The following is a 27320-nucleotide window of genomic DNA, read 5'->3' as shown; positions in this document are numbered from 1 at the left end:
GGATATATGAGCTCTGCATTGCAGTAGTCTCGCTTCAGTTCAGTTGGAACCCAGTTTATGAACAGGCAGGGAGCTTTCTCCCATTGTCCCTACTCAGCCATCCTACCTGCTTCCATTGACATCCCAAAAGAAACCAGAAGGCATTGGAATAACCACTGACATAGGCGTCAACACTCTCAAATGTAATGGCACAGTTGCCATACATGTTTGGAGAGCTCATTAGAGTGAAGAGCCAGTGTTTTCCTTCCTTCAGCAGTTCCAAACTCCTGATGGTCCTCATCCAAGCACCACATAAAGAAGTTCAAGTTAAAAACAAGCAGCAATTTTCTCAGCTCTTGCTTTAATTCCTTGCATATGAAAAGGTGATAAGGGGCAATTTAAGTACATTGCACCCCTATCTCAGTGCACATATGGATTGTTTTATAGAAAAGGCAAAGCAAGAAAGGAGGAAATAAGAGACAGGGATTAAAATGCAAAGCAAAGAGCTTCTTAATATGGGAAAGCTAACATAATGCCATCTGGTTTCTGTCTGGTCCCTATTTAGAGCTTGATCCTGCTGGGTACTTAGTGCTCAGGCTGTTCGCTATGGCACGCTTCAGAGCACGCTTAACGTTTTCCTGGGTCGTTGCCAATGTGCTGAGCACCTCAAAGGAATCAGCCCTTGCTTAACTTTTCTGGTTTGTAGAAAAAAACCTTTCCAGATCTGAGCCCTGGCACTTCTGACCAACCCACTCCAACCCCATATTTTTCCTTTTTTATTCTGAATAGTCAGTGCCAAGCAAGGTTAAACCACCGGCTGACCACTGTGGAAATTCTAGTATTGAACACCAGCCTCTGAAGAAACTCCAGGGCACAATATTTTAGCTTGAGCTGAGTTTCTACCTGGATTTACTCAAGACTTTTGCCCAACCTGTAAAAAAAAAAAAAAAAAAAAAAAAATCAGCTATAGAGCATAACAGAGAGTGTGTAATATATTCTTGGGCATTGTCAGTGTATATTCCAAAGGGGCAATGGGCTATTAAATCAAATCAAAGAAATCCCTAGAAAACCAGGAGTCATAGGGTGCCTGACAGCATACACTGCATGAAATGCTTCAAGTCGATAACTCTAAATGCCTCTCTCACCATGATGTGCACCTTCCACTCACTCAACTTCCATCTCTTTCCAATTACAGTAAATCTTTGTGAAGAGTTGCTGTGAATTACAATTTCTAAACTAATTCTCAAATTTTATAGCCAGATCTGTAACCAATCTGAAGACTATTAATGAGAAAGGGATTACGGAGCAAGCAGAGATGCTTTCTGCTGCTGTGGCAAATCTGATCAAAGTTTTCGTTTCAGAGTCAGGCTGCGTAATTCCCCTATCAGCTGATCATCACTCAGTCTTGTAAAAATGTTCACATTCACCAAGGTATGCTCTCTCCTGTGCTCCATGCCTATTTGTGCACCGACGCAAGTATGTGTGTGTGCAGAGTGTCCTAATCACCTGTAGTGCATCTGCCGCGGAGCTAAAGTGCAGATACCCAGCATTTTAGCCATATGGAAAACAACACTCCACAGGAACACTGCCCCTTACCTTCCTCCTGCCCACTCTCCCCACCAACAAAATTTTACCAGCATTGTGAACCTCCAGACATCTTCTAAGAACTGCTGTATTCTCTTAGCAGCCTGCAAGGAAGAAAAATAAAAATAAAGAAAATATTTACCTCTTTTCCTCAGTTATAAAATCAGCCTAGGGCCTGAAAGAGTTGTATATTCTTGGATCACTGATTTGATTAAAGCTTTGTATATCCACACATATGTCCATGCCCTCTGAGGCTAGAAATAATTCTTTACTGGGCCAGAATGCTATGTCTCATAGGACCCAAGACAGCAGCTTTAAAATTGCCATGTAATCAAATATGGGAACAACTCTGCCTTTTTGTTATTATTGCTATGCTTTTCTTATGTCGTTAACTTTTGAGTTTATGCGGTGAAAAAAAAAGCGATTCCATCTCTGAAATGTAGCTATTTGAGGGTTATAAATCAGCATTTTCTGCCTGAACTGCAATCAGAACAGGGCCAGGGAGCGCAGCGCTCTGTATGGGCAGAGGTGGGCTGCAGGCTCTTGAGGGTAAACAGCGCTTTTCAACGTAACTGGTACAAAGCACAGCCCCCGTGAGGCTTTTGCTTCTGATTTACACCTCCAATGAAGAATAAAAATAATAATATTAATAATAGTAATACTAATAGTAATAATAATGCAGACTGAAATTTCATGAGTTCCATAAACAGGCCTCGATGTACATAGGAATTGGGTCAGAATACTGGATGCAGCACTGCAGCTCTACCAGGATATAGCCCCACGGGATTTTCTGGCAGGTCTCTGGCACTCAAACCCCCAACACAGATGCTGGTAAGGCATGGAGTAAAGGACATCTTCATCAGATATCACTGCCTCCCCTTTAAAACATACGCTTTTTCCCATCTGCCACAACACACCACTAAGTTAATAACTCATGTCCTATAAGACATAAGTTGCCCTCTCAGCTCATAGGAATCTGCAGAAAAGCAAGATCTGGGGCCATGTGAAACACTATCCATTACAGAACCAGAAGAGCACTGCCTGCAGTTGTGACAGCTGGCAAAGGAGGCTGCTTCCTCAGTTTTGACAGTGTGGCCATGAACACCTTTTTTGAAACACCATCTTTTATCAGATATCTTGCATTTTGCTTCCCTCTGATCCAGCACTTTCTATTAGTTGTAATCAGCATTTTTCTTGTCTTGCCAATGCCAAAAAAGCCTTGCTGGTGAAAACACTGGCACTGGGGTCAGTACCAGTTGTTACAGGAACAGCAAGAGAGCTGAAGCACTTCAATGCAAGAGAGAGTGTTGCAAGAGGAAATAACTGTCAGATAATCATCTCGCAGGAGTGCATGAAACCTGTGACATTGTCACATGGCTGGTGTCCTCAGTCTTTCCAGCTGGATCTGTGCAAGTGTGAGAGGCACTGAGAAAGAAAAGCTGGAAATGGCAGGTGATGGGTGGCTCTGAAGAAGTGATTTTCTGTATGTTATCATCCATGAAAACCATAGGTCTAGGTAGATCTTGTTAGAACAGTGCTGTTGAAGCTAGAGATTTCTAAATCTTGATAAAAGCCTTGATCTTGAAATCAAGCAGGAACCACATTCAGGCTTGTGAAGGCGTTTGCATTTGAAAAGGAGTATGCCCTTTTCCCAAGCAGGTAGAAGTTCCTCTGGGGCCTGAGTTTCCACTACCTTGCAACTGCTGCATCCATTCAGACCTGCACATATAAGGGCAAAAGACCACTTCCAGCTGTGCTAGTGATGATCTTGGTTCCTCAGGTGGCACAGGCATGATTTTAGCCATACTGGGTGTGCCAACGGCTGAATATGCTAGGCTTTAGGTCTCTGGACTGAAGACAGAGGAGGGATATCTGTGGTCTCAGCCACTGTCAGTCTCTTAATGCCATTTGTGGTGATGGTATACAGTAGTATTGTGTTTCCTTTTTAGTGAGGTTGATGTTCTTCTTTCTTCTTTATCTCATGCTAGTATTTTCAAATTTCTCATGTTTTATTTTTTATGTTGAAATGTCTGTGATGATTCATGGTGGAGTGGTTAAAACGGATTCCTTCTTTTAAACTTGTTAATAAAAGTTTCTTTTCTCCTACCCTTTTTTCTGCTGCACTGTACAAGACAGGCATCCCAAATTCCGCCTGACTGCCAAACCCAGTTCTGCTTTCATGCCCAATAATTAATAAAATTTTAGACTAACCTAATATTTATGTTATACACAGTAATCAGATATGTCTTTGGCTTACATATGTTTATGTTTAAAGGAATGAACTTTGGAGGTTCGACATTTGTAATTGATTGAGCATATGCAGAGCCATAGTTATGTAAAGAAAGTAAAAACTTCTTTTTTCCTTTGTCTATTTGTTTCCAGCAGAACTTTTGGATGTAATGCCTTTTTAGTTACGGATTTTTTTAAAGTCTTTTACTGGAACGCATTTCATGATTTACAGTCCCCCTCAAGTAATATTGCTGATTAAATTAACATTACCTAATGGGTGAAGCTAGTAAGATATTTTGTTCAAATTAAATCCTGACCTTTAAGGAGAAGTGAACCGGTCGATAGACATTAGAAACTCAGCATAAAAATCATCCTAGTTCTTAAAATAAAGGTTACTGGCCAAATATGAGTTTGGCAGTTACAGTTACTTTTAAAGTCACATTAGTGAAGAACATCTGATGATATAAAAATATCTCTGATACATTACAGTGGTTTATCTGTAGGTGGTTTAGCAGTGCTTGGTTAACATCTAAGGGAGGAGGGGGAATGAATGTCTTTCACTTGACAATCAGTAAGCCAGGGATTTTACCCACTGCTTGGCTTTGTTTGGGTTTAGACAAAGTTCCTCTGTTTTTGCTCAAGCTGCAGTAACCCTTCAGCCCTTGATGTCATGCATTCTGGGTTTTCTATACTCTTTATAATAATCTTTGAACCCTCAGCCCACATCATAGGTTATGAATATTCTTGTTTTGGATAACAGAGGTAAGCAATCATTTTAAACTTCAGAAACCCTACCCCTAACATTTCCCTGTGTGTCAAAGACATGGAGCAGCATCAGGGAGAAAAAGGAGTGGAAAGACCAGTTTGGAAAGACGGTTTGGGCTGACGAAAAGCAGGATGGAGAAGGATCACTGAAAAAGATTACTTCTAAGGGTCAGAAATTCACTGCTCTTGAAGGGTGATTCAAGCTCTTCAGGGCCACACCTGATTCAGGGTGTGAGAGCAGTCAGGATGTTGCTGCAGAGGAGCAAAGGCCAGAAATTAGAGCTGTCAAATGTAGGAAATCATAGTGTTACAGGCTATCAGCTCAGGTTCTTCTTTCCAAGTGAAAATGCTTTGAAATTCAGAGATACTAGAAAGTAATTATTTTCTTCATCTTCTTGCCAGATGACTGACAGGGTTTGTTATTCATGTCCTCCTCACTCAGTGACTCTTCCCACCAGGCTGTTATCTTTTTCATCTTAGCCTTCATGGTTTAGCTTTGAAAGAAATGACGGCTCTAAAGGACAGTAAGTGCCTTCCCCATGGAACTGTACTTTAAATCCTTGGGATAAGGATAACTAATTTCTCATAGTTTCTCTATGATATAGTTTAGTGCAAGAACACAGGCTTTTGCTTGAGGTACCTATTAGGAGAATATTGCCAAAAGTCATGTGATGACTGAAAATTAAGGTGAGAAATAGTGTTTCTCCAAAGATCAAAGAACCACCTGAGAAAAACCTCTGTGTTTGTGGATTCAGCACAAAAATTGGCTCCCCAGTCAGACAGCTCCACATACTATTTCCAGTGTACATATAGCCCTGGTTTGCAGTTATTGCTGCAAACGGGAACTGGAAAACAAGCTCAGTGCCTTCCTGCTTAATTTACCAGTGGAGGAGGTTGTTTTCCGCCAGGCAAGTTCATTTGTCAAGGTGACCTTCGTAGCCGACACTGAGCGTTACTGCAGATAAAGAATGCCGCTTCAGCGTATTTGTGAAACCCAGCTCAGCAGCGGGCTGCAGGCCTCCCGCAAGGCACAGGGGCGTTGCAAAACAAACCCCTTCCTACAGGCACTGTGAGGAGGGGTTCTCCATTCCACAGTTCTCCTGTGTCGGCACTGCACATTTTGCAATCCTTCTTTTGTCATGCTCTGTAAACCCTCTTCTCTGCCTGACTGGTTTTATGTCTAAATGGTCTTGAGGTTAAGTAGCTGCTTTTGAAAAATCCCTATTCTGTAAATTAATGGTCTCCTAGGCAGAGCTAAGACCACAATTAAATCTTAATCAATCATGGATGTAGGTAGGAAATTTCACAGATCCCCTGCCAAAACCCAGACAAAAGGAACAGATCTTCAGGGATCTTCTAAGAGAAGGTTTACTCTTTCATGGCATTGGAGGAGCTGATGCCAAGTCTGTACTGCTTAGCCACAAACAACTATTTTCTTCCTATCTACATAGCTGTTTTCAAATACATCACTTATTAAGTTTTAGGGTATTGTATTTTTCTACCATGAAAACCAAGCCAAATCTGGTGCATGTGTGCTATAGGTATCCCAGTGTTAATGTAAAATCCAGCTTGGAGAAAAGCATCCAAATTTTGTTCACTAACAGCTGGAATAGATCAATATATAGAGTCCCTGGAAATAGCAGTTATGTTTCAGAAGAAACCACCACATGATTATGGTCATGCCAGTTTAATTTCTGTGGAATAATTAATCCAAAGATAATTCTTCCAGTTCCTGCCTTGTAGTTTTATTTTTATGCTTGCCATATGACATCAGTTGGACAAGTCCTTAAAGCTATTCCGCAGCAGCAGTGACCTATTAAAACAGGCGACTATATTTAAAAGTGGGAGCAAAACAAAAAAAAAAAAAAAAAAAGAAAAAAAGAAAAAGGACATCTCTTTTTCAGGGAAAAAACATAAAAGTTTGGGTTCATCAGAAAAATCGACAGAGCAATTTTTTGATCCAAGAAAAAAAAATAGGCAAAAAATCAGAAAAAGCTGAAACATTTCATTGCGACATCTTCTAAATTAACTGTTTTGTTTCTAATTTATGTGGATTTAACTTACAACAGAAAAGTAAACCAAATCCCTGACATCAAACTGTTTATTGTTCTGCATTTCTATATGAGAAAAAATGGCTTTATTTCAGAATAAATGAAGATTTTGTTCAAATACTTGTTCAGCCAAAGCCCTGAAAAATCAGTAACTTACACAGCTAATTATTTATGACCAGTTCTTACATCCAGATGCTGCAAAAACCTTAAACATTTGTCTCATTGTAAGGAATCTATGTATTTTTGCAGTCATAAAATGGAGTCAACAACAGGACTGTTTTATGTCTCAGCATTTAACTTTAGAAAAAGCATAGCATGAAACCATGTGTCAGTACCTATCAGTTGTATGACATTCAGTATATCTGCTGAAATACTTCATCGTTATGTGCCATATGTGGAATTCAGAGCTACTTTTGTACAAAACATGAAACAGAATGCTCAAATATGAATAAAGATGCCAGCGCAGGCGGAGCTGTGTGTATTGCAAATCTTTGCTGTCTTCTGACACCTGTGTATAGGAGTTCACCACTGTGTATTTTTCATAGGACAGCTGTGATTAGGGTTCACAGTTGTGCTGATGAGGGCAAAAACAATGTTTAAATGCATTTGCATATTTTATGGCAAGACTATTAACTGAAAGGTTTGTTTAAAAGTTAGTTAAAGAAAAAAATGTATTTTGGAGGAAAATATGTTAAGTGCAAGGACACTGCAGACAGAAAATCACAGTTCCTTTAATTTTAAGTGTATCTGGTGCCCAGTGAGCACTTATCCACTTCCAGCATCTAGTACTTCTTTGGTGAGTCCCTCACTGTCTTGTCCTTGTATGGACAGCAAAAGAGACACCTCATCCATAAGTGAGCTGAATTGCTCTTTGGAGGTATAATCAGGAGCCCATGGTAAGCAGGGTCCTAACTCACACGTTCCAGTTCAGCATCTCCTGTTAGACAAAGGGATTCAGTGCTTACTGAAACACAAGGAGTGTTTTAATTCCTGACAGCAGCTAGTGGGAAGATACGCTTATCGTGAATTGCTGCAAGTGAGCTGACCTCCGTTTCCTCCCCTCCCTCCCTGACTATGTTTTTCTATACCTTATAGGCAGCAAGCTGTAAGGGACTTGGTTGCAAATGGGAGCCTACCTTTACATTTCCCAAATGTGACAAAATCACACCTTAATTCTGAGGAAAACCTAAGTCACTGTTATCGAAGCTTGTTTTAAGTAGCAATTCTGGGAAAAGGCGATCCTAAAACTATATTTATCTGACTGTTCAGACAAATCCTAGGATTAGGTAAAAAATTACTTTAATTTCTTCATACCACAGCCACCCAAGGAGGGTAATGGTGGCAGCAACATATTGCTTAACTAAAAGGAGGGAGAGGACATACTTGAAGGAAGTAGGGAGAGCAGTTTCATGACTATTCAGCCTAGAGGTTGCCTCTGAATGACTGTAGGAAGTATCACTGTAGAAGTATTTAGATGATATGGACTATCATCACTATATCATTTCAGGCAAAGCAGCAGTAGCTGCCCAGCAGTTTCTGGTCAGCACCGCCATCAGCCAGATTTTTAGAATGAACAGCCTTGTAGCCCACTGCTAAATTCCTGAGCCACACTCTTCCCTGCAGTTCACCCTTTAAAGAGTGAACTACCAGTCCCTGAACAGACCCACAGACAGTGGTAAATGTCCAGCAGATTTCAACATTTTCAAGGATTTATGTCACCTGAAAAGTTTCCCAGAAGAAATAGAAAGGTGACAGCAAGTCCAGTTTGAAACATAAAGCAAATTTAACTTCCAGATGAACTGTAAAACCAAACCACTTCTGGTTTTGCTCTTTTCTGTCCCCTTAGGAAATCTGTGTCTGATTCAGGAAGTCCTTTCCTTCTCTTTTCTTTGTTTCAGTTTTGGGTTGTTTTTTTTTTTTTTCTTTCTCAGATTAAATAAGAGACTTTCTTTTCTCTTTATTCTACTGAAGGGCTTTAGCTATGTCCTTGGAGGAAGTGAAGTATATCAAAAAGCTTATAGCCAGAAAGTCAGTTTTTCCTCCTGTGTTTCAAGCTAGAGGAATGATGACAGGAATGCTGTTAATATAAGACCAGTTTAAGCATTTTGATGGCTAAACAAAAGTTTGTGGAGGGAATAGAGTTTGACCATCTCATATCTTTTCCACACTCAAGAGTTATTTGATGACACTAACAGACTGTGGTAGGGAATATCTTGCACATACTCATCGCCTAGCTGCAGCTCAGAATCATCCCCAAATTTCAAGACTTTATTTATCTTGTGGCCAAAACCCAATTCTGAGCCACTGTTCATGCGAAACCTGGTGCATGCTTTTTTCAGCATTTGTCTAGGCCTCCCACTGATCATCCCACTAGGAAAAACAAGAAAGGCTTCCCCATAAATATTTGATTTCATAACAGCTGTACTCTGGCTCTCTTCTCTTTCCTCACTGGCATTATGCTCTATGCTTCTGCTCTGGGTGGAGCAGCCATCTCCATGGAGAGAGAGCTCCTCATTAATTTGCATCTGGTCATTTATGATTTTTTTGTTCTAGGCTAATGATAGTGTCTCCTATTCCTTTAGCAGAAAACACATAAATTGGCGCTGTCTTTTTCTGAGCCACCCCACAGGAACCCCCCTGAGTTACAGTGCAGCCTAGTGACAATTACTTTTTTGTTTCTCCTCTTAGGAAATGGATAAAAGGTTTAAGTTCTGACAAAAACAGGAAAACACACTAAGAGGATTTATCCTGAAGGCATCTACTCTTTAAATAGTGATGGAGCAGTGTCAGTTTATTTCCCACAAGGGCCAGAAGCTCCACCGCTCTTTGTTCATGCAGCCCTTGTATGACTAGAGGCAGAATATCCTATCACAGGCTGTCAGATAGCTCCCAGAATATGCAACTTGGTAATCGTAGGCTGAGGAGGGACTCACTGCCACTAAGAGCATGAAGAAGTTGGGTTTCAGAAGGACTCTGCTCTGCTCTTTTAAGGATAACACCCAGGCTTTATCCTGATCTGAGGTAAGACTTGCAGAATTTACTAAATCTGTGACTTCTCAGCCTTCCAGACCCTATTCCCTCCCCCTCTTGTTTTCTGAAACAAGGAGCGACAGGAGAGGGAGCAAGCTGTCAGAGTTATCACTTGTGGAATTTTCCAGCTTTACCAGGCAGGAAAGGGGGGAACAAAAAAAATAAATATCCACTGTAGAAAAACAACTGGCCACCGTGCAAGCGAAAGTAACTGAAGAATGGGAATATGCATGCTTTGCATTGACTCAAGCTGTATGAAAATACAGATCAAGAATCTATTAACATGAACCCGTTTAAGGTTTTCTTATCAAGGTGTGCTTCTGGAAAACAATACTCAGTTATAAAACAATTTTTCCTCACAATTTATTCTGTTTTGAAAATGTGTTCTGCTGGAATAATGTTCCAGAAGGGACAGAATCTTTACTTCAAATCAGATCAATCACAGGTTTTCCCACATTTTTGCTTTCATTTGATTTGGGGTCAGAAATTAGCCTTTTTCAACTTTTGCCTTTTGATGTCATATATTTATGTGCATTTCAGCTCAGTATCATGATCAGACTCTAACTTGCACAAGTAGAGTTTTATACAAACCTAGCTATAAGGAAAGAAGAAACATATCATTCTGTGGGAGGAAAGTAGATCTGACAATTTAAGTGATGCATTGATACAAATTACATGGCTAAATGAGTTAAAGTGCTTCTACATTCACACATATGTTATCCAAACCTATACTTTTCAAATTGGACTCAAATCTGGCTTGGCTTTATACTCTTGGCAGGCAGGGATTTGCACGTAGTCCAGGCTCTTTTTAATGTCTGCTTTCAGTCTGCTTTCAGTTTGAAGGTGCATAAGTCTGGTAACCACACAGGTAAAAATCTAAGGCAGCAGGGGACTGGTGGTGATGAGCAGCTAGAACTGTTTACCTAGTAATGAAAACTGGAGAAATTAAAAAAATCTGGAACCTAGGACTTATCTACATTGTTCTGAGGAAGCTGGAAGCTTGTTTATGTAGTCTAAATAAATGCAAACAATAGAGACCATCAATCCAGCACTCACGGACATGCTCTCTCATCCCTCACAGAGGAATTCCAGGGGATTTTCTGCCACTGGCGGGCTGGCGTGACACTCACAGTTCTGCATCTCCAGAAAAAACATCAGGAGTGTCTGAAGAGTATCTTTTAGCAGTTCTTGCACCATGGCAGTTTGCACACACTGAAATGGCCAGCACAACCTTTCCAGTTCCAAAGTCCCCTGCAGCAAAATACCATGAGCTAGGGTCATGACCATCAGCAGAAATAATACTCCTTGCCTTTGGAAAAACTTCAAGGATTTCTTCCCCAGTTATTCCGTCTGTAGGGGCAGCATGAGGCCTATACTGGGAATCAAAGGGTCATCTGAAATGGCATCAGATGCTGCAGAGCAGCACAATATCATAATCATAGTCCAATATGATGAGTACATAATAGATTTTAATTGACTTTAGTGAGGATAAAAGAGCAAGTACTTTTGTTTTCCCTTGTCAAACATGAAGTCTTAGTGAAAGGAAATCCAGGCAACTAATATCCCTGGAGATCTGACTTTTGCTACCTAGATTCTTGATTGATTTGTTTAGAAAAGACAATCAGATCAGCAGGATTATTGTAAAATTTGTACCAGACAGTTATACTCCTAGCACTAATAGAGTTTCTACAGCAAATACTGTAGAAATTACAAGTCCCAGCAGTGCTCTGTAAGGGTGGGAGATAATGCTTTTTGTATTTTGTGAGTTGTTTTTCCTATTAATGGAAGAATTCTGAAGGATCTCCCATTTCTGGATTTGCTTTTGTTTGTTCTCAGTCAGGGTGATCCTGTCCATACAATGAAAAGACAGCTCACTCGGGTGTTAGGACTTTTTCAGGCAAGGCAATTACAAAGTGATTCTTAATTCGGAAAGTCTCTGTGAGACACAGATTTCTAGATAGCTAGAAAATCTCTGCTACTGATGCTGTTTTAAGATAATGACTAAGTTGTGCTGAAAATAAACCTCGTAGCTCTAAGCAACATCATATTTTCTTCAACTCTTTCAATTACTTTTTATTAGAAAGTCTTTTCAAATGTATTATTTTGGAAAAATTTAGGCAGTGAGTTGAGCGCAAGTGATCGTAATGATATAGCAGCCTCTTAATTTGACAGATATTTCTCCCACCCCAATGATTCCACTACTTTGAATAAAATCTGTTCCAGTTTTGTGTTGAATTACACTTTCATTAAGCAACCAGTTAATGTTGGTCCCCTGGTTCGTGCTATACAAATCATTCCAATTTATGTGTTATCTAGACTTTTTCACAAATGCTTTTATGAGGTTACTAAAATATTCCCTGCCTTTGTTCCTATCTATGCTGTGTATTCATACCTATATTTCTATATGAGTATGAATCTGTATATAAGTAATCTTCCCCTTAGGATATTCTGTATGTATGTCATAAAGGAAAAGGAGATTAACAGTACAATATGATACAAACAGGCTGACTTTATAGCAGTCTTGCAGAAACTCCTGCCAAGCAAAAGAATAAATAACAGCTGTGTTAATCAAAGCCAAATTTAAAAGATAAGGCATGAATTTAGGTGGTCAAAATCCCAGAAAACTGGACAAGCTTAATGCTCACAGAAAAAGAACAACTCTGAGGACAAAGACTGTAATGGTGTACAATTAAGTCGAAGGCAAATTTTCAAAAGTGGTTCTGTGACGTAAAAGCCTAAATCAAAACTGACTTTGTGTGCAGCAGCATTTACTCTCCATGTAAGTCCGTAGGGTTTGTGCTCCTGAATCCTTCAGTCTGTTCTGAAAATGGGAGTTAGGTGACTTCTGACCTTAGTCCCTTTTGGGAGCATAACCTATAGCTGCCTGGAAGTCCAGAAAAGATACTGGTCCAAGCAGTGGCTGAATACCAACTAAGGACACTAAAACCAAAGAACTAGAGGCACAAGCATGATTATTCTCCTGCTATAGTGGAAAGCTATATACCATTTCTGGTTTGTATTAAACTCGTGAAGATGTTTTAGCCTGTTCAAGATCCTGTGGAAGCATTTTGAATTAATTGTAACTGATGTAAATATAGCCCTTGACTGGAAAACTTCCAGACTAAGAGAGCTGCAACAGTTCAGCCAAGATGCATTATATCAAAAGCACGGATAAGTAATTTGGTGTCCTCATGGGAAGGATAGCATTACAGCTTCGCAACATTCATAAAGTGCCTGCACAGTGAAAGATCTAACATGATCATTAAAAGATGTATGAATGCTTGGTGAATCTTCACCCCCCATCATGGATCATGGCTTTTATCTAGGCAGGAGCAGGAAGAAGAGCATGTATCCACGATAACAGAGAATACAACAGCTTAGACATACACATTTGATGTGAGCATGTGAACTTTCAAACATGATTTACTATGTTTGCATAGTGATATTAATTACTTTCTAGAGGGTATCCAGCCAAGAATATGTACAGGGTTGGCAAAGCTCAGTTAGAAACTTCAGCCAACCTCTGCAGGACTTACAGATTAGCAGTTCAATTACTTACGGTGTACCATAGCTTTAAGTCACAAACTAACTCTTGTATTTTTAACCCTCTTCAGTGGCAAAACATCTGTATGATTTTAGAGATGTCACTTTACCTTCCTCTGTAACTCTTATTTGATGTCTCTGTGGTCCTGTTATGATGAATTAGCTCTTGCCCTTATAGTTAATTAAATGCTACAGGGAGTGGTTGGGGTGTTTTAGTAGTTACCAAGTTCTTGGTTCTGCTGTTACCATCCACCACATGATGATCTGATATCTGGGCTTGGACTCCCAGCTGTGACTGAGGAGAACTCAACACAGCTTAAAGAGGCAATTCTCCAAAGTCCTCTTTCCATTCTCCCAACAAGACCTGGTGCAAATCCAGATCTTAAAACAAGCCAAAGCAAACCAGTAAATGTCAAAATAGCCAAGAGTAATCCCTTCCTGTAATACATAATGTCTACAAAAGGTGTTGTTGAACTCTTCAGCGTGGTTCTGGACCATCTAAAGTTTCTACTTCTAAGGAGAAAGTGAATGGGCATTTTGTAGTACCTACGTTTAGATGCTATGTTAAGAAGATGAGATATCATCCCCCCATGTCTTCTGAGTCTTGAAGACTTCTTTCCAACAAGGGCTCATTATCCTCAGAGATTTTCAAGAGCTACAGCCTACTCCCCTAACATCAATATTAAAACATTTAAACTTCCAAACCCTATGCAAAAGAGTCATTTGGCTGGCTTCAGCAGGGCTGCTTGTAGGATTCTGAATTTCTCACATCACTGAAGGACTCTAGACAAAGGCACTATGTTTTATAAATATTAGTGGTCTCTGTAGCTCTAAGAGCTTCAGGAGCTGCAGTATATTTGAAAAGCTAGCTTTGAAATGCTTGGCAAGCTGCTGCTTCCCTCAGAATGCTCATAGATGAAGTATTTCAGATAAACCTCAAAAATACTCTAAGTAGAAGAAATAAAGGTAGTTGAGGGAAAGCAGAAAGCTGATGTACATCATGTAGTAGCATTCCCATTTAAGAGATGATTTTTCTCATTCTGTTATTTGCCTTTTTTATGGGCATTGTAAAGAAATGTAACATAGTTAAACATATCCAGCTCTCACTGGAGTCCAAGTGGTTTGGAAGAATCACTGATTTATTTAGCTCTTTACACAGAAAGGTCATGTTTTTCACAGGCACAGAGTACAAACATTTGAACACAAATTAGAAAAATACCACTTGAAATTTAGGATGTTGCCTTTACAATTTCCATGAAGACGTTCTCTCCATTTCTTTAGCATAAACCTAGAAAACACTTTAAGATCACAAAAACCTTTTATATGCCATTGATTGGAATTGTATAGCCAAAGTATAAGAAAATGCTCTGTGGGGTTCTATTTTATCTTTCTCTCTTCATTCCTCTGTTAAAGACCTGAGAGTATAATAAACTAAATTTGATTTTGTGGTCCACTGTTTCCTCTGAAAATAAGAATGTCTGCTCTTTGGAGACCTGTGATCTTCTAGCTGGTGGTCCCTGTCTGTTGTGTTTGTCTCCACCAGATTCTAGCTTTCACTCTTCATCTTCAGTTCTGCTTTGTCCTTTCTTACATCTCCCCATCATCACTACTTTCACAGTATTATAAATCTACTAGATTCACCTGGCAACCCAAGAGGTTCCTGCCAACACATCTCTGCACTTAAATTATAAATGAAAGTTCTCTAGACCAATCCCTGATAGGAGCCTTCTATCAGCTTTTGCTTTAAATTCGGTTTTATGTTTACGCGGTTATGATTGTATACTTACTGATGTCCTGAATGGGAGGAGTTACCAAATAATATACACTTATTTAATTTTAAAGTGAATGAAATGTTCTAAAATTTTGACCAAAAAGAATATGAGCTAATTACCAAGAAATTAGTTATTCATTTCTTCCTTTGAAAATGTAGGTCAAAAACCTATTCTAATATAGACTGCTTTTTGAAGCTTGAAGGTGAAATGTGCACTGCATCATCAAAACTTCCATTGGTTCAGCAGTGCCAAGAGGATTTGCTTCTGTTAATATTCCCTAGCTGTTTGAGATTTTTTAGTAACTCATTTTTTTTTATAATGTAAAGTGCCCTTGTTCCTTTGACTCTGAGCTTTTTATAAATATTTAGAACTGGATGGAGAAAGCCGCTTGTGTGTGACTTCTTCTGATAAGGAAATATGATGACCAAAAGCTGTTGGAGAAACATGTGAGAATACGCCCACCATCTGCAACCCTGTTCCCTCCCCCTGCATGTTAGGTCCCCCTGTGCCACACTGGTATCATCTCCTCTCTGCAGAAAGAGCCCTTATCAGCTTCCCTCCTTACTCCACCTCTACACAAGGCTTTCACCCAGTCCAGCAGCACCCGATTCAAATGGAAAAGGAAGGGAAAGAAGCAGGGTTCTGGGACAGCTGCAGATAGAGGTATAGCTATAGAAATAGAGGTAGAAATGAGGCCTCATGTTGCCTCAAGTCATCCAGAATAAAATCACAGACTATTCAGAACATTGAATGAAAAGTTTCCATGTTGATGTACTTCCCATCAGTTTCCAGCAGATGCATAACCATTTTTCTTCAGGTAAAAATAGGAACATAGTGCTTTGAGATATTCTCCAAGATTCATCGACATTGTTTTATTCATTCCACATTCTTTATCTACACTGCTTTACTAAGCAGTCTCATTAACAAAGGAACAGTCTATTCAGCAAATTCGGGAGTCTTTCCAAAGTAAGTCATACAATCTTTACCAATGTGCTTGAGTGGCAAAAAATAGAATTATGTGCACATCTCGATTTGTATTTGGCTACAGCATTTTCCAGCAAATATTTCATTCCTTCTGGCTGATTCAGTATGCCACGAAGTACAATACACCATGGAAAATACATGCTGAGAGTTCAAAATTGCCTGACAGCCAACCCAGAGCTGCCGAGAAAAAACTAAACAGTGAAAAGTATATTTGCCCGTGAAATTTTTGTGATTTGCAATAACTTGAACATTAGCAGTGCCACAAAGAAAGATGTTCTGAATTTGAACATAAGGGATAAATTAAGATAGTGGAGTTGCAACAGTTTATTATTATCTGAGAATCTGATCCAGGATTTTTATAGTGACAGTGTGAAATTGCTCTCCACTCTATTGTAAGATTTAAGAGTTTCTTCAGTACCTAAGCAATTTTTTCAATAAAATAGCTCTGTAAGATGTGTGTTTCTTAGCTTTAAAAGTTCAGTGTGTTTCTTTACATTACTTCAGTCCAGTCCTGTGAATACTGTTAAGCACAATGTTAAAAATGTTTTCTTTTGAATTGCAGTATAACCAATATCATTCCTGACTAAAACATAAATGAATACCTCAGACAAATTAGATATTCATGTTTTGTAGCTCAGTCATTGCCTTCCATATTAAAATATATTTAAAGGAAAACCCAGGAACTCATGAAAATAAGTGCTGCTTGCTTGCTTAGGTCCTGAAGCCTTTGAAATAAAATGTAAGGGGTGGACTGGTGACATGTACTTAAAAGGATGCATTAATTATAGGAAGGAAGAATGTAACAGCTGGACTTCACTTAAAATGAAGCACAAAGAAAACTTCAAAGACATACTTCATAACTTCAAGCTCCTATTTAGTTTATATGTTCACTCTCTAGAAGTATCTGCCTTCCTTCATTGATTAGGTCATAAGCTTAAAGAGCTTACACTTATAATATGTGTAGCTGCATTAGACGTCTTCCAGTCGATAGCAGGGTCTAGTTCTCTATGTTGGTACTTTAATTCAACAAAAATGACTCAATTTGTCTTTTGGAGTGTTTCAGAGAGAGAAAGTCATAAAAATATTGTGAGTGCCTTAATGATAATTGTCATGTTAGTTGAAAGGATAACTCCTTTAGAATGATCTAAAATAAAAATAAGTATATATCCTTCCACAATTACCAAATAAATGCATGTCATGTTAGAAGCTGTACTGAAAGTTGTAGAAAGCTTGAGTCCTTATGTTCCAGTATTTCACCGTGTCTGATGAGAATTTCAAGATTTCTTTTTCTCTAGAAAAATCTAGTTTGTGCTTCTAGAGCCAAAAATCTTTTAACACTGCCCAATTTACATCCCCTGTGAGTATTATTTGGTTTGCTTCTTCTCTTGTTGAATGACTTAAGCCTCACTGGTGCTCTCAAACCTGTGCATTTCCTGCAGTTTTAGCTGTATCCTGTTGTGTTATAAATAATGAGTCTGGCTAAGTGTGAGTTGCTGGCAAAGACTTATCAATTTTATTGTGAGAGAAGATTCAGGATTAGTCTGCACATTATTCTCCTCCTAACCTCCTTGGTGTTTGTAGTTGCACACACGCGCATGCATAGTGGCCTGACTTACTCCAGTTGGCTTGAGACAATGCTGTCCCCAGGGAGTGCTTACAAGGCTGTTGCTTACCTTAGAAGTGACACTGCCAGAACAGTAGGAAACAAAAGAGAAATACAGCTTTTCCATTGCCCTTTGTGAGAGCTTCCTCACTACTACAGATAGCTCTCTGAGGAGAGACCGAGTGAATGCAGTGAACATGACTAAACCTTATGCAGTACCCGAATTTAAACAGGACCTAACGCTTTTTGCTTCCTTTCCATTTAAGTGACTCTGCTTCATCTTTGCTTGCTGCTTTTGGGTAAGGCACTAGGTAGCTGTTTGCACCAAGCTGCAGAACAAAACACGTCCGCCTTGTGCTTACTGTGTGGTTTAGCTGAATAATTCATTCCAAGGTCTGGTAATGTTATAGCAGTAAATCCAGGGCTGCCATACATGGAATCAAAGAATCACAGAATCAGCTAGGTTAGAAAAGACTTTTGAGATGCTGAAGTCCAACCTTTACCTCAGGACTGCCAAGACCACCACTAAACCCTGTCACTAAGGGCCTCATCTACACAGTTTTTGAACACTCCCAGGGACAGCGATTCCATCACTTCCCTGGGCAGCCTGTTCCAATGCCTGAGCACCCTTTCAGTGAAGAAATTTTTCCTAATATTCAGTCTAAACCTCCGCTGGTGCAGCTTGAGGTTGATTCCTTTCATCCTATCACTTTTTTATTTCAAATTCAGTTCAGGTGGAATTGGAAGAGTTTGCCCTGGATCTCAGGCTGCTCAGCTACCTGGTGATCTCTGTGGGTGAGTGCCAGACAGCTGTAGTTTTTGGAGGCATCGACTCAACATGAGGATAAATTGTGCAGTGCAGGCAGAGCGAGGCCTCCTCCTTGAGGCCTTCATCAGCGCTGAGGCACAGATACAGTGACCTGTCACATCCAGTGGGTTCAATGGTCAGACACAAATCATTTGTACTGTACATGCACAATAGATCAAACATTTCCTGGAAACATGGGATTTCCTAAACCCGTAGTACATGGCCCTTGTGCCTACGTTTCTTTCTGGAAAAGTTTGGTCTGCCCTAGATACATTTATTTATTTCATATAAAAGCAATCAGACTTAACCAAAAAAAATGACACAACAAAATAATTTGTCACCTTTAATAATAAAAATGTGTTGGAAATGTTTAAATGTTTACACTGGCTGCTCACAAACAGCTTTTGCTTACTGTAGGCCATGTCCAGATGCTTCTTATCTTGCCCATAACCACTGAGAATTATGTTTAACATACTCTGCCATGACCTGCTGATGGCCTTAAGTCTTCAGCATTCAAAACTAGATTATCCTGCTTCCTCTCAATGCATATGAAAAGAATTCTTTTCCAATTCACTCGAAAAAAAAAGTGGTTAGCAGAACATACTCTTGTTAGTGCTAATCATTTGGGAATCCTTGCTGCCCTTTAGGAACAGCCTTGTTAGGAGGGAGGAGAAAAAATAGTCCCTTTCAGATTTTGGCAGACACACTGAAGCAATGTACTGCAGTCTCTGTCTAGTCGGACCAGCACTGGAGTGATGTGATTGCCTCTGTGGAGGAGAGGTCTGGGTCATGTCCCTAAAGGTCACTGTTGCCAGCAGGCAATACCTAAAGAGTATATTCCCTGCACTCCCCTAGCTCAAAGGGTCTGATTGTGAGAGCTCTCACACTGAAGCGCACAGAGAAAGATTCTTCTGCAACCTCCATGCTCAGCCATAGGGTGGTCACAATATGGCCCTTGTTACAGATGGGAGACTTCCGTTCCACTTGTGAAAAAGTTGTGGAAGAGAGAGCTGAAGAACCCAAGGTGAACTGCATTTCTAAATGCTGGCAGGTAGCACTGGTGTGTAAAATCCATAGCTGAATTTCCTATCTCCTGTTAGTACCTTGATGAATTGCAGAAGTGTTACAAATAAATAAATGAATCTCTTCTAATTCATTTAAATCTTTTAAGTCTTTAAACCTTAAGAGTCATTAAACAAGTTTGTAAAATAAATAGTTGACAGAAACGTATTTTGTAGAATATGAAAACATGTAAAGTACTGAATTCCTGTGTTTTCAAGTCTAGCCAATACAGTGAGGTAATAGCTCAGCTTATTTTCAGATTCAGCTTTGTGAAAAGGAGCAATGAGATTCGAAAGATTTTGAAGTTCTGCTAGGCAACAGGATGAGAAGATTAGTAATGAAATAAAATCCTGTTCTGCTTCTCACTCAAATACTCTGTTACCAGGAAGGCTAGGTGACACCTCCATGAAACCAATCAGCATGATAGCTTAAATATTTGCTAGGATAGATGTTAGAGAAAGAACAGGGAAACTGTAGGATCCACTGCTACAACTTGCCTAACATCCGCAAGATAATCAGAAACAGAAGGGGGCAGAGGGAGTTGGGGGGGTATTGTCTGAGATATACCCCTCTGTGTGAGCAGAAACCACCAAACATGAAGAGAAAGAAACGAGCAGACAGCATCTGGAATAGGGTCACCAGGAAGGAACCAGAAGATTAGCAATATGGGACAGGAGTGAACTGTGCGCAGAAATACCATTCCCAGTTACTGGGTTCTTCATTTGCCTGGAATTTGTATACATTTTATTAAAAAAAAAAAAAAAAGGAGAGAAATTGGTGCATGACTGATTCCTAACAATTCAGAATAGAGAAATGTCTTTTTTTTATGCTGTCAGTGTAAGCTACCATCACCTTTTTTACATTTGGGAAGAGCTGAGCAAGTGGCTATACTGATAGAATGATTGCAATATGAAAGATGGATTGTAGTCCTAAAATGACCAGGACAATTTGATTCCTTCATTTTCCCCATTCCTATAAATGTGTCTAATTGTGGTGACGCAGGTTCCGGACCCACTGAATGAAGTGAAACATAATGACCCACAAGAGTAAGATGTCCTGTGTCTTTGTGTAAACAAGGATTAAATAGTGGTTTTAATTTCAAGATGGCTTTGTTGCTTGCATTTGTTCTATGGATTCTTTACTACCCATTACTTAATTAAGCTGAAAACACAAGCCTGGCTTTATTATTACTCAGCCTGTGAGCAATCATTAGGCATCGCTAAGCCAGCTCTTCATGTGGTTTTAGAAACCTTTACTTCAGGGATACGGTAAGAATTGCTTATTGGATTTGGCTTGCCTATACTGAAATCAATGTGTGCTGTCAGATCTTGAGTAGCACACTTCTGCACAACGTGTGCAGTATAAAATATAGGTTCAGTAAGCCTGCTTTGCTGTTGCATTTCATCAGCATCGTAAACACATGCCAGGGCAAAACCAGAGTCACACACAGCTGAATCAGCCTCCCTCTGCACCATGGAAATACCCTGCTTTTTTGCAAAAATCTTTCCACAGAAAGCTTTCTACGTCCTATCATCATGTTTCTCCTTACTGTCACTCTTTAACCCTTTCTCTTGTGACCAATATCCAGTAATACAGAAGTTCTCTGATTACACTGGCCCTTGTAGTATACTTTTCCTTTCTCCCTTTTCCTTTTTTCAGGGTTTTGGGTTTGGTTCTTTTGGCTTATTTTTATTATTTATTTTGTTTGTCCATTTCACTCTGAAAGCAATTTCATCTCATTTAGTGGAGAAGTCTGTAACTTTTACTTAGTTCTTTAAGTTTCATTCTCCTCTCCCAGCATTTTCCATCTAGGAAGCCAGGATCTGAGATCCCTCCTGTGTTTAATTTAGTCAGCCTTTCAGATTAGCTCACCACTGCCCATGTGTGTGAGGGAGCAAATGAAACTGAGCGTCAGCTTCATGACTGATACTTGCCAATAAGACTAGGGTTCAACTTTTCTGTAAGAACAACAGATTCAGCTTAGTGAAAACATTTTATTCTTGTAAACATCTGTACAGACAATAAGAAAAAGAGAAAACAAGCTAGAAAGCCTTGAAGGTGAAACAGTATTGGAAACAGAGGTTTGCTTCAAGAGCCCCAAGTGGTAGGCAACCTGGGCTTGCTGATCTATTTCTGAGACAGGCAGGCAGCTTGCTGAGTCAGTGCTCATTCAGTGGCCTTCAAGAATGAATTAAAAGCAATGAAGAATATGCTTTGCTTCCTTGGAAGGATTTTTTGTCTTTTTTTTTTTTTTTCCTGAAACTGTTTTGAGCAACTTTGACTGAAGGAAATGGAGACAACTGCCATTATCACGTAAAAGCAAGACCACTTCCTCCAGGACAAAAGCCACAGGTATATGGGTCAATATGGCAGCAGGAGGTCTTTTCAGACATGTGGGTTTTTAATAGGCAGACTCAGAATAATTGCAGAAGGTTTGTACCAGACCACCTGGAAGCAAGCTTCAGCTGTTTACCAATAAGGATAAGGCACCTCTGCCTAACCTTTCTTGTTACAGGAATTTTACACAGCTTGATTTAATCCAGGCTGAGATAACAAGCCTCATATATGAGGTTCTCAGGAGACTTTGTTCAGCTGATTTTCCAAATAAGCTCCATACTTTTAATATTGTTGTAAATACACATTAATTACCCAGGAACCTTAGACGTATTTCGTAAAACTGGTTGTCACAGCAGTTGTTGCCATGCTACATGATCTGTTTTGCATTTAGCTTTTTGGTATGGTAATATTACAAAATAGCAGGCTCACTGTGGGGACAAAAGAAACAACCCGCCAAGCCTCTTTCTTCCTAATATGGTGAAATAAAAAGCCTCGGTTTGAGCTGGCTAAAATGCTGATGGAGCCAAAGCCCAAGGATCAGTCTGGCATGGTGTGTGAAGAGCACAAGGATCATGGTCAAGATTCACACTGGGAGGGCAGGAAATGTTTAAATTCCCTGACCATGACTAAATGATGGGAGTCAGGGATGCTGTCAGGGAAAAAGCCCTCTTCTCATCTCAGCACGTGTTTGATTCCAGACTGGCAAGAGTATTCCTTCCTGGGCTTGCTGGTGTGGCAGCTTTGGGATGTGCTATATAGCAGATGTAGGGACTGATTTTTCACAAAGGTTTGCACTGAACAGGAATAGGAATTGCTCAGTAGGCAGCAGCATGGGGGTCTCAGGCAGAGCCCCAATCTGAAAAGGAGGATGTCAAGGGACAGGCTGCAGCTAGAGGATAGGCACCAGCACCAGCAGTACAGTGCCCACTGAGAAGGAGCCCCAGATACCATTGGAGTGCCAGGAAGTTTTGCCTTTTTCCTTGTTTGTGTTCACTATCACCTTTAAAACAAAAGAGCACAGCTTTGCACAGCAGTAAGCAATTGGCTGTTTCCCCCATCCCACCAGCTCCCAGCCAAAAAGATTAAGTTTTCTGGCTTCTTCTTAGGGGTTCTGCTTCTGCTGGTTAAAATCTCTGCCTGGGGACACTTGGTGCAGTATTAACTGATTATATTTAAGTCCTGTGAGATGTGCTTTTTATTTTTTCCTTGATGATGATGATGCAGTGAAGAGAGATATGTGAATCCATTAAAAAAAAAACACATACAAAAAAAAAAACACCCAAAAAAACTAAAACAAACAAACCAGACACAAAAAAATCCAAATACATAATTTCAGTAATTATGATTTATCAGGTACCACAGTCATTTGAACAAAAGCTGACTGAAACACTCTCATCTCCCCAGGGAGAGAGCTACATGGAAAGCACTTAAATAGCTTTAACCACACTTGTGTCACAAATTCCTTTCAGATTTGGTTACAGTGGCTTGTTCTAATTAAAACAGTAACAGTTTCAGTGCTATGTTTAAAAGTAAACAATCATTTGCTGTTGATGAGGAAGAAAAGGATAGAAACACTGAAAATAGTACTTCTTTTCCTGGACAACATGTGTCTCTACAGCACCATAGTCCATTTTCTTCTGCTGAAATATTGTCACCATCAAAATGCATTGTTTCCCAGCAGCTGACCAAAAGCACAACGGCAGGTTCAGCAGCTGAATCATCTGTACTTTTCTTACCTTGATGTGCAATAAGATATCATTAATTCTGCTACCAGGAAGAAGGGCAAAAAGCAAGGAAAAGTACTACCTTGTGTTCAAAAAGAGGCAAATGCCTGAGCTTTGACTTTCTAAAGCACGGATAATGTTCACGGCTGGATTTGTTGTGCTCTATTGTTTCCACCACAGCTCTCCAACCTGGGGCTCAGACCTAACCCAGAAGGAATTGCCTGGGACTACCCAGACAAAGCACAGAGTCTCCAGGAGTCTCAAGACAGCAGCTAGTCCTTTGCTGACAAGGGAGTATTCAGCAGAGGCAGCAGCATGAAGGGGGAGAAACATGTCCAGTCAGCTTTATTAAATAATATGTTTATACATCCATTATGAAAACTTTGACAAGGAGGGAAATACTGAAAAGGAAGCATCTATTTTTTTAGTGAAGTAAAAGTGATGCCTGTGGTTTTAAACAAAGGCCTGTTGGCAGGATGATGCCATAAAGAAAAGGAAGAGAAAGGGAAACTGTGTTTGAATTAAGTCAGATAAGTGAAGGCCAGAAAACCTTATGACAGAATTTTCCATTAATTCCTGTAATCTAGCTCTCTGCCATAATTATGTTACCTCCTAACACCTTGTACAAATATTGTGGTTATTATTACTGTTTACTGTAACCATTGTAATTATACTTACAAAAGCTGCTTACAATATTGCAGTCATAGTAATGTGAAAGAGAAAAGTCAGACAAGACTTTCATGGTGGGTGTTTAGGAAGATTTTGAATGAACGCATGTAACTGCTTTCTAGCTGCAAGAATTTACACCGGAAAAAGACAAGAACAAAGGAGTAAGGAACAAACTTCTTTTTGATTCAATCACTGTACTGAATCATAACTTGAAATTCGATTTTTAGTGAATCATAGGTTTTTTGAACCTGTGATGGAAACCTCCTGTTTGATCTAAAACATACTTCATTTGAAAGGCATATTTTGTTAAGTTTTCTTTTAACATAATTTAATTCAAGAAAAAATGAATACTTTTTAATGGGTTTTCAAATAAAATGTAATTATTCTTCTGAATTAAAATATTTCATGTTTCTAATTCTTTTCTGGAGCCAAGATGAGTTTGTAAAATATCTAAGGGTTCCCGAGTCTGATTATTTTTCTCCAAATGAGTTTGCACTAAAGCATTTCAGCCAGTAAGCAAACAGGAAGAGATAGAAAGGGAAACTGCGGCACAAGGAATTTAAAATGCTTTTCCAGTGTCTCATCAGATGGGTACCAGTGTTAGAAATAGAAATTGCATCTTGTGAGTCCCCCTCCAGGTGTGTAAAACACTAAAGGACATTAAAGAGGTAAATCATTAGATTAGATTGAAAATCAATTTCCAACCATAACTATTATGAGCAGCAGAAATCATGGTGACCACAGGAACTGTGCACTTTGACTCCAAGATCTTGTTCCCTGCTCCCTTGCACAGCCACGGGTGAAGCCTTAATTGCGTGCTCTGTGTGCCTGGTACAAGTTAACCTGACAGAGAGACATTTTCAATTTCATTTCTCTCTCTTTTCAGAAAGTCTTTCTCTCGTTGTCGAAGAATTAACAGGATGCTTTCAAACGAGTCAGCACCTCCTCCTGCATTCAGTCGCTCCAACTCACAGGCCTCCATGGACAGCACCTCCATGGAGGACTTCTGGTGTGAAGTTGAGAGCATCAAGGAGAGCAGTGAAGATGGATCTGACGAAGCAACACTCTTGGAGTTCAAACCTGCTGATGGTGAGCACACAAACACCTCTTCTTTCTCACAGCTTGGCTTTGCCTTGTCTCTTTAGTCTTGCCCTGATCTCCCTCGGTATGCCTCCCAGTATGAGCAAAAGTGCTAGGCTGCGTCTATGGTCACTGTAGCTCCACTCCTGTACATCACGGTAAATCTACAAGATGTCACTGGAAAGAAACAATAATTCAGTCTGGTTCATGCACTGGGGCTGGTAATCGACTTCTGAAGTAAGTTTTTTTGTATTGCTCTTATTTGTGCTTCAAGAGGATAGATACGGTGTAAGAACAGAGAAGCACTAAATGAAAACTTCATCTCCAGCATTAAATAAACTAAACCAAAAGATATAAAAGGGCCACAAAGTTCATTTAGCGTACTGGGATTTTAAATTTTTTACCTTTTGGTTGGATTTATAACTTACAAAAGTCTTGAAGCAGTTTTTAGCTAGATATCATTTGGTGCTATCAGAAATTTGATAACTGCCTGTTTGAGATTGCTCAATTCAAATATAATTCAAAGAGAGATTAGAGATAAGTCTGAGTATATGGATGCCTACATTATTCAGACTCCCCACTTGTCAAAATTCATTCATCACTTACATGAATTATGCTGAAGGTATTACAACTTCATTCTGTTACCTTGATGTCTTCCCTTCTCCTTTTTCATAATATATTCGGAAAAACATGTAATAGTCTGTACTAGATTGTTGCAATGTAACTTTGAGTTAGATTATTTGATAACATCTAGAACAGCAGTTCTCATTTTTTCCAGTTATGACCCCACTTACAAACGCATTATATTGTGCAACACAAAATACCAGGTGTTACTATATGATGAAAACAAGGTCATGACCCACCAATAACTGCTTCAACACTTTTGTGCAACACAGCCACTAGTCTGGTAACTACTTATCTAGTGATAGATTTTGAAACAATGGTTTGTTCTTTCTATACAGTTATTAACATGAGTGACAATGTATTTTTGTTACCTTGATGTGCAATGGGATGTCATTAATTCTGCTACCAGGGAAAAGGAGGAAAACTTTATTAAGCAACCAAATGTGTAATCATAACCAGGTATGATAAGTATCCCTCACAGAGATACCTAGCTCCAACTATGTACTGTTTCCATGGGGAATACCTCCCACTTGCTAGTTCCCAGTAGGGGTCTCCTAGAAGCAAAAGAAGACATTTGTTTACCAGAAGTCTTGGACTGCAATGAGGGTTATGGTCTGGCAGCTTAAATCCAAACTGCACTTCTTTGTGCTGGCATGTGGTTTCAAATAAAAATAGGCCGAGGTGTAACACTGAAACTTTATGGTTATTGTTATGGGAAGGCAGAAGAGCAATCTGCCTCAATCAGTTTGACCTTGTTGGGAAAATTCCTGTCTAATCGTATGCTTTAGCTTGGAGACCCCAGAAAGAAATTGTGAACCTCTCAGTGTCCCCTTCATACAACTGTCACTGTAAACTGGCTGTCCCTGAATTGTCTGCAGAGCTGAGGGCATGCCAAATATCTGTGAGTTGCTAAGGTGGGCAAGTTAGTAGGACAAGGCAACACAGGAGCCCATTTTCCATGTTCTCAGAAACTTTTCCATCAGTCTCATCACTCCTGAGCTAAATCTTCACAACACTGCAAACTCTGGTGCAGTCCTATGTTACCCTTTGTCTAGTTTAATCTCATTACACTGCACTGATTTTTAACCCTCTGTCCTGAACTGAAAATGAGACAGCAAGGTAAACTGCAATACATCTCCACAAGTCATTTACCGTCATATTGTTGTTTCAAACACATCTATATTGTATACACACACATAAAATCAAGCAGTGCTTGTCCTAGTTATTAACCTCAGGCATACATTCAGTCTGGGATAATAGAACTACTCACTATTATTTCAGAGATTTATTAAGCTCCTAATAGGATAATACTCCTCAATGAGGATCAGAACACTGAAAATCAATGTGGAAGTCCTCAAAGCAAAATAAAAGCAAATATTTACCACCCTTTTATGATGTCTTTGAGAGGAAGAGATGCAGAATCCTTAAGAAGGAAGCCAAAGGGTGATAGCAGCCAGGCATCACTGATATTGTCAA

General features: G+C 39.6%; 1 protein-coding gene across 3 annotated transcripts in view; it reads left to right on the top strand.

The window, feature by feature from the left end:
• Nucleotides 1-27320, top strand: part of ARHGAP28 (Rho GTPase activating protein 28) — a 72084-nt gene that overhangs the window by 16152 nt on the left and 28612 nt on the right. For 2 of the 3 annotated variants that reach the window (XM_065668025.1, XM_065668026.1), the window contains one exon: nucleotides 25027-25229. In XM_065668025.1, the coding sequence (XP_065524097.1) occupies nucleotides 25027-25229 (203 nt within the window). Of the gene's footprint in view, nucleotides 1-9558; nucleotides 9630-25026; nucleotides 25230-27320 lie in introns of those variants that run through there. The other variant, XM_065668027.1, reaches the window with a different exon arrangement.

The sequence above is a fragment of the Lathamus discolor genome, chromosome 2, assembly GCF_037157495.1.
Source record: "Lathamus discolor isolate bLatDis1 chromosome 2, bLatDis1.hap1, whole genome shotgun sequence".
NCBI classification, from domain to species: Eukaryota; Metazoa; Chordata; class Aves; order Psittaciformes; family Psittacidae; genus Lathamus; species Lathamus discolor.
Note: the sequence above shows the minus strand (reverse complement) of the source record. Positions and strands in the feature narration are given on the sequence as shown.